An 8,474-nucleotide genomic window follows, 5' to 3' on the forward strand; every position below is an offset into this window, starting at 1 on the left:
GGTGAAGCTAGCTAGAATCATCCCTCAATCCATTAGCCACTGTCAGTATCCCCCCATAAGGCCCAAGCAACTGGCAAAGTCAGGTGTTAAGGCCCCTACGAAAGGCCATAAGGGGAGGTGCAGATATATAACAATCCTCTAAAAGAGAAAACTAGCAAGCATCTTATATATTTGGCCAACATAATTACATTTTTGTTTTGTGTCCTGCAACTTTGACCATCAAAATACTTACAGTACATCTTTAAAATGCAGCCCATGGCTTCCAAAAATAGCCAGTTGAGAAAGAAAAAATGTTTATTTCTTTTGTGAGATTTATACCACATCCTTTTTCTAAATGAAAACCAGGGAATCAAAGGAATAATAAAATCCTCTTTTGTGCTTAGCAGGAAAAACTTCGAGAAAGCTCCATGGGGATAAGGTGCTTCTTATTTAATGATATTGCCTGTGTTCACCTCAAGTCCTCTCTATATGTATCTGTTTTTCTTTCTCCGCACTTATGAAAGTAGTCCCTGGTGACATTGGAAAACGACTTGAGGAAATGGTGCAGCTGACAGCTCAGAATCTACCTCAGGTGGAGGTGACCAGTAGTTACACTATCCTCCGAGAATTGGGAAGTGGTGCCTTTGGGCATGTATTGATGGCAATCCACCATCACCAAGGTGGGTCCAGATTCTTTCTTATTTATTTATTTATTTATTTATTTATTTATTTATTTATTTATTTATTTATTTATTTATTTATTTTTCACAGTTCCTTTAATATACCACAAACTAACCAATGAAATATAAACATTTTTTCAAGTATTTAACATTTGTTATATCAGTAATGCTGTAGGTATTATATATCGCCATACATAAATACATACACGTAAGTTTGGGTGCTGCTCGTCCATTTCCCCTTTCACTGTATCCACCCTCCTTCTCTCTGTTCCCTCTTCTCTAATTTCTTTCTCCCTTTCTCCTTTCTTTCCTACTTCCCTCTTCTTCCTCTCCTCTCCTCTTTCCCTCACCACTCCCCTCCCATTTCTCCCCACTTCTCCTCCTCTTTCCCTCCAATCTTCCTACTTCCTTCCCCCTCCTCTACTCTCTTCCCTCTCTCCTCTCCTTTCATCCCTCCCATTCCTCTTCCGATACAATTCAGGGGTGATGTCCAAGCAGCTCCTCTCCTTGGATTTTCAATGTCTATATTAGGTATGATAATATCCTTATCTCCTCATTTTTCTTCCATCTAAATTAGTGTTAGCTGTCTTTTAAGCATATTCTCTTTTTCACCCACTCATAAAATTTTCCCCAAATTTCATAATACTCTGACTCTGTTTTATCTTTAATTATCATTGGCTCTCAACGATGGAAGTGTTAATACACCCCAATATGTTTAACATGGGAAATATTATAAGATATAAAGACCTACTAACAGATACGGGGAAGCTGAAAACCAAACAACAATTAGAGGAACAAGGAATAAAGATGGATTGGTACATGAGAACGCAAATACAATCTAGTTATGAAAAAGATGCTAAAATAGATGGTTTTAATTTGGAGAGAACAGAGTTAGATGAAATACTTATGGGAACTGAAGAAAAATGGATTAAAAATGTATAGCTACTTATTATATAGGGAATTAGAGGAGGAGCAAGTTAAGGAGTCAATGATAAAATGGTCAAGAAATTTTGGATATACGATTGAATTAGATAGATGGCAGCAATTGTGGGAAAGAAACTATAAACTGACAATGGCGACAGCGTATAAAGAAAATATGTACAAGATGTTCTACAGATGGCATATGTCTCCAGAAAAACTAGCTAAAATGTTTAAGGACAGATCTATGAAATGTTGGAAATGCCATCAAATACCAGGCTCTTTCTATCATATGTGGTGGACGTGTACAGAAGCTAAAACCTATTGGAACATAATTAAATCATGGATAGAAAAGATGATACAACAATGTATAGAATTAAGACCAGAAATATTCCTGTTGGGTATTTTACCAGAGAAATATAGCAAAGAGAACACATATTTGATTATTCATATAACCACTTCAGCTAGGATTGTGTTTGCACAAAACTGGAAGGCAGTGAATGCTCCTCCAGAAGAAGAGGTGATCAGGAAAATAATGGAATGTGCAGAAATGAATAGATTAACAATGATAATTAAAGATAAGACAGGTGGGTCCAGATTCTGAAGGCAAAAGAACGAATAGGAAAGGCTATGAACTAAAATAATTTGTAAAGATTGTCCAGATCTGGAAAGTGATATGAAGCAAAACAAAAGTGCCTTGGATCTTGCAGGAATTTAGCTATTTAAATCAGTCCAGGCTCAGAAACATGAGTATGGATACTAATTTTATTTTTTATTGTAAGGCTACATTAACAGACTGCAACTGTTTTGTTAACATATTGCAAAAATATGTTGAGACTCTAGAAAGAGTGCAGAAAAGAGCAACAAAGGTGATTAGGTGAATGGAGGTTAAAACATACAAAGTACAGTTGCAGGAATTGGGTGTGTCTAGTTTAATGAAAAGAAGTACTAGGGGTGACAGGATAGTAGCATTCCAATATTTAAGGAGCTGTCACAAAGAAAAAGGGTTCAACCTATTCTCCAAAGCACTTGAAAGCAGGACAAGAAGCAATGGATGGAAATTAAACAAGAAGAGAAGCAACTTAGAACTAAGGAGAAATTGCCTGACAATTAAAACAATTAATCAGTGGAACAACTTGCCTCCAGAGGTTGTGGGTGCTCTAATACTGGAGGTTTTTAAGAAGAGATTGGACAATGATTTGTCCAAAATGATATAAGATTTCCTGATTGAGCAGGGAGTTGGACTAGAAGACCTCGAAGGTCCCTTCCAACTCTTACTCTGTTAACACTGAAATGACTTCTCCCCTCCTCTCCTTTTACTCTCCAAAAAACTAGGTAGGGTCTCTTCTGAAATGCTTCCCAGTCCTTCTGTGGACTGAGATATCTTTTATATGCTAGTTGTCCAGTCTGCAACTCTTTTTCCTGACCTCCAAGGTCATTTCTACATACTATAATAATTTTCTCTAAGCATTAACCTATCTTATAGAACTGTTGTGGGAACAAAATGAAGGAAGAACATCAAATGCATCCTACTTGCATATCAAACTAGTTTAATCTAGAATAAGGAGAAGTTAGAACACTGGATTTCTTCTTACTTTCATAAACCAAACCCTCTTCTCTTTCAGGAACTCCCATGGCATTGAAATTTGTACATAAAAAAGATACAGAGCTACAGGATTTCCTTAGTGAATATTGCATTGCACTGACTTTGGGGGCGCACCCTTGCATTGCCACTGCCCTTGGGATTGCCTTCCAAACCCCCCAACACTATGTCTTTGCACAAGAATTGGCATTGGCTCATGACCTCTTCTCTCTCATGGTGCCAAAGGTAAGTACCTACACTAGACTTAGGGAGATTCAAGCCCACGCTCAGCCATGGGGACTCCAGTTGGTTTCTCTCATCCCAATTTTCTCAGTTGAGGGTCACTGTGGGGATGAATAGTAGTACTAGGCATGACATTCTGAGCTCTTCTAGGACAGCGTTCTTCAATGATGGGGGGAGCGAGAAGGAGAGAGGAAGAGATGGGGGGAGAAGGAGAGAGGGAGAGAGAGGGGGAAAGAAAGGGAGAGAGAGATTTCCTCCTAAGGATATGGACAGTATTTTCATTGCTCTCCTTAACGCTGGAATTATTCCTGTTAAATTTAGATATTTTTTATATATGAACTTTCAGCCTATATAAACCATGCTTTTGGTGATGAGATTGAATTCAAATTTGCTTTTTTGGACTGCACAATTCCAGCTGGTTGATTCATTCCTTATATTGCACTCATGGGTAGAAGAAATATTTTGAAGCAAAAAGCATGTCTTTGTGACACGAGGCTGGCTCCTGGCAGTTATTAATGCTTCCTTGAGTGAGGGGTGCTTCCCTGCCACCTTGAAGGAGGTGGTGGTGAGGCCCCTCCTCAAGAAACCTGCCTTGGATCCAGCTATTTTAAATAACTTTCATCCTGTCTCCAATCTTCGCTTTCTTGCGAAGGTTGTTGAGAGTGTGGTGGCACGGCAGCTCCCTTTGGTCCTGGAGAAAACTGAGTATCTGGATCCGTATCAATTGGGTTTCAGGCCCGGGTACAGCAAGGAGACGGCATTGGTCGCGCTGGTGGATGATCTCTGGTGGGCCTGGGACAGGGGTTATTCCTCTGTCCTGGTCCTATTAGATCTCTCAGCGGCTTTTGATACCATCGACCATGGTATCTTGCTGCGACGTCTTGGGGGGTTGGGAGTGGGAGGCACCGTTTTATGGTGGTTCTCCTCCTACCTCTTGGGCTGTTTGCAGACCGTGTTGGCAGGAGGGCAGAGGTCAACCCCGAGGCCCCTTAGTTGTGGGGTGCCCCAGGGGTCGGTTCTCTCTCCCCTCCTGTTCAACATCTATATGAAGCCACTGGGTGAGATCATCCATGGTTTCGGGGTGAGGTATCATCAATATGCTGATGATACCCAGCTTTTCATCTCCACCCTGAACCAACCCAGTGATGCCCTCGACGTGATGTCCTGCTGCCTGGAAGCGGTATGAACCTGGATGGGGAAGAACAGGCTCCAGCTCAACCCAGCCAAGACTGAGTGGCTCTACATACCAGCATCTTGTTTAGTCTAAGAGGTTCCGTATTTGGTTATGGGAGGTGAGGTGTTACCTCCTATTGATAGGGCGCGCAACTTAGGCGTCCTCCTGGATACACGACTCAGTTTTGAGGATCATATAGGAGTTGTGGCCAGGGGGGCATTTGCCCAGGTTTGCCTGGTGCGCCAGTTGCACCCCTATCTGGACCGAGATGCTCTACGTACGGTCACTCATGAACTCGTTACCTCTCGTAGATTACTGCAATGCTCTCTACATGGGGCTGCCCTTGAAGACCACCCAGAGGCTCCAGCTGGTGCAGAATGCGGCCGCGTGGGTTGTGATGGGAGCATCCCAATACTCCCATATTACACCCCTCCTGCGTGAGCTGCATTGGTTACCGGTTGTCCTCCGGGTGAGATTTAAGGTGCTGGTTCTTACCTATAAAGCCTTACATGGCTTAGGCCTGGGATATTTGCAGGACTGTCTGCTGCCAGGAATGACCTCCCATCACCCGGTGCGCTCACACAGGGAGGGCCTCCTCAGGGTGCCATCGGCTAGACAATGTCGGCTGGCGACCCCCAGGGGGAGGGCCTTCTCTGTGGGAGCACCGGCCCTGTGGAATCAACTTCTCCTTGAGCTCCGGATGGCCCTGGATCTCCAGTCCTTTCATCGCAGCCTTAAAACATTTCTCTTCCATCAGGCTGACCTGGACTGACGATAGGGATTTTTAAATAGAATATTTTTAATATTTTATCATTTTATCATTGGGGCTTGTTAGTTTAATCTTTTTTTAACATTTCTATTATTGTGTTTTATTGTTGTTAGCTGCCCTGAGTCCTTCGGGAGATAGGGCGGCATATAAGTCCCAAAAATAAATAAATAAATAAATAAATGTCTTTAACTGTTGCACATGTGTCTGTTGCTCAGAAAAAGGTGGTTCTTCCTACTGTGAGAGAAAGGAAAATGCTTCTTTGAAGATAGTATGAACTGTTTGTAAAATAATTTCTAGATTATTTTGAAAATATTTTACTAGAAAGAGACAGAAAAGGTCAGCTGAGCTAGTTTTTGGATGCAAGACACTGTGTTTGCTTTAGGTGATAGGCACTAAACACATCCCAAGCTTATGCCGTTTTCCTCTTCTTGGTTACGTTTCAAATTACTTCTTGGATAGCTGCCTGAAATGTGAGTGCTTTAAAAGACTTTGTGTCCCCTTTGCTGGCCTTACAGAACAAATCAGTAAATCAACTGTAAGGTGTTAAAAACAACTACCACATATTTAAAAGTACCCTAAGATCATGAAGAATCCTGTTTTAATTCTTCTTAAGAGTCCAAAAGGACCAGGTAGTGGATCCAGATATTTCTTCTCATTTTCAGAACAATTGTGAGGCATGGCTTACAAATGTGACCTTTTATTTCTAGGTTGGCATACCTGAGCAACAGGTAAAGCGCTGTGCCCTCCAGCTTGCAAGTGCCCTGGAGTACATGGAATCCAAAGGGCTAATCCATCGAGATGTCAAGCCAGAAAACGTGCTGCTCTGTGACCCTGAATGCCGGCACATCAAGCTGACTGACTTTGGACTGAGCTGCCCAAGGGGCCATGCCATTAAGGCCCTGCCTGAAAGTCTGCCTTATACCGCACCTGAAATGTGTACCTTGGGCCCCAAAGCTCATCTGGAAGCCCAACCGAGTCTTGACACCTGGGCTTTTGGAGTGCTGCTGTTCTGTGTGCTAACTGGCTACTTCCCCTGGCTTACAGCTGTGCTCTCTGATCAGTATTATCGCAGCTTTGTCTCCTGGCATCGCAGCCCCCGTTTTGTTTCACTCCCAGCCTATTGGGGACGTTTCACTCCCCAAGCATCAGAAATGTTGCAAGGGCTCCTGACACCCAATCCAGCACTCCGCAGCCCTGCCAAAGTGATTATGAATTACATCAAAACACCTTGGTTGTTATCAGAAGTTAAGAGTCATGTCCGACCCAGCAGGGAACTTCTTGGCACTACCCGGCGATGCTAAAGACCAGGTGTGTTGTTAAGAGAAACAAGAGGCTCTGAAACCTCACCTTAGCCCTTAAAGGACCAACGATGTCCATCAATTAATAAAGACATTTTGTTTGGTAAAAATCAGTCGCACCAGAGAAACAGAGAAAAGATGACTGGAAAACAAAACAAACTGCTTTCCAAGCAAAGATGGAGAAGCCGACTCAGGGAAAACCTATGTCAGTCTTGGAAGTATTTCTATCCGATCTCCTGTCTCTGCTCTGGATTACAGCTTCAAAAGATTTGATTTCAGTCTTTCCTTAATCAAGAATTATCCCTCAAATTCTTAAGTTAAAGCTTCTTAAAAGGAAGCAAGTAAAAAAGCCCCCAATACTCATAGCTTTCTTCATTCATTATGGATTAGATAAAATGGAGTCAGCTTAAAATTTCCTATGAATGCATAGGGTAAAAATTAGTGATCCTGTTTTCTAGTCAAATGCAAGAAACATATCTGGTATTGTTGTGAAGCATAGAGTCCTGTTTTTTGAAATCAGCCCAGGAAACTTGGGTATAAACAAAGATGATCAATGAAGAATTATATAGTGCTTTGTTGAAAGCCATCTTATAGTATCTGCTGAGACATACCTAACTAAAGGATGGGAAAATGAGTTTCATTGCAAGAAGCCCTGTGATTTTTATGTCCAGAGTATAAAACTGTTTGGGGATCTGAAATGGATGCTATTGTGATTCTAGCACTGTATGTATATGGCTGATTCAATGAATGCTATATTCACTCAAGTGTACAGTTGTAAATAAAGTGTATAGATTTATACTGTAAGCAGTATATTGGTGCTTGTATTCTTTTCAGGTTTTACTGCCTGACATATTATTTTAGAGAAATATCATCTCAGTTTGAAGATGAGAGCCCACATTAAAGTAAATAGGAGTCTAATATAAAGCTCAGCTCTTTCCCACTGACTTCCAAGCTACAAAATGCTTTCATTCCGCTCCATTCACACTTTTCTTTTAGCTATCCCTTGTTTGACCTTGTTGCTAATTATCATAGTCCTTCCTTTCTGGAGTCTTTTCCCAAACTCTCTTTATAGTTTACCATTTTTTAAAATCCCTGCTTCTTTTCTTAGCTTTTTAACTACACAGTTACCAGAAAGCAGTAATATAAGTAGTCTTCACTTAACAAGCATTTGTTTAGCAACCATCCAAGATACAGTTGATAAAAGTGACTTACAACTTGTTCTCCCACTTAACACCATCACAGCATCCCCACAGCCACATAATCACAATTTGGGCAATTGGCAGCCATCACACATTTACAATGGTTGCAGTATTCTGCGGTCACATCTTTGCCATTTGCAATCTTCCCAAACAACTTCTGACAAGACAGTTAATGGGAAGGTTACACGCCACAGTCATAATAACCACCTCACTTAAGGATGAATTTTTTGGTTCCTACTGTAGTGTTAAATCAAGGACTACTTGTAGAATATTATAATAGACTGTCATTTCAGACTGCAAATCACATTTCTTAAATGTTTTCCTTCATTACCAATTCCTTATTAACATTCAGTCAGTAATCAATCATAGTCCTCTTTTTTATTTTTTTCTTATATTAACATCCAGATGTATGATATATTCCTTGCCAATAAGGTGAAGTAAAATACTCATTTTATCCTCTGAATATTCCACCACATTACACTTTGCAGATGATGAGATTGGGGGAAATACACTCAGGCATTTCTATCTTCTTCTGGTCTCTCTTATATACAGTAGCTTTACAAATATTTGTTTTCCTAAAATCAGAATAAAAGGACTACTATTACCCGTTATATTGATAATCATTTTTAGAA

At 40.9% G+C, this 8,474-nt stretch overlaps 1 protein-coding gene across 1 annotated transcript; it reads left to right on the forward strand.

Moving 5' to 3' along the window:
• Positions 1-409: 409 nt before the first annotated feature.
• Positions 410-7,013, forward strand: LOC308677209 (serine/threonine-protein kinase SBK2-like). Its single transcript, XM_081343425.1, has 3 exons — positions 410-659; positions 3,203-3,405; positions 6,053-7,013. Exons 1-3 carry the CDS (start codon positions 497-499, stop codon positions 6,644-6,646), a joined length of 960 nt encoding a protein of 319 aa, XP_081199551.1. The 5' UTR covers positions 410-496; the 3' UTR covers positions 6,647-7,013.
• The last annotated feature ends 1,461 nt before the right edge of the window (positions 7,014-8,474 follow it).

Source organism: Vipera berus (assembly GCF_964194415.1).
Source record: "Vipera berus genome assembly, chromosome: Z".
Classification (NCBI taxonomy): Eukaryota; Metazoa; Chordata; class Lepidosauria; order Squamata; family Viperidae; genus Vipera; species Vipera berus.

Excerpts from the sequence above, each read along its gene's own strand:
- LOC308677209 (XM_081343425.1), top strand. The coding sequence starts at position 497 with ATGAAAGTAGTCCCTGGTGACATTGGAAAACGACTTGAGGAAATGGTG. Across the intron at positions 660-3,202 it reads GGCAATCCACCATCACCAAG|GAACTCCCATGGCATTGAAA; the intron begins GTGGGTCCAGAT and ends CTTCTCTTTCAG. Across the intron at positions 3,406-6,052 it reads TCTCTCTCATGGTGCCAAAG|GTTGGCATACCTGAGCAACA; the intron begins GTAAGTACCTAC and ends TTTTATTTCTAG.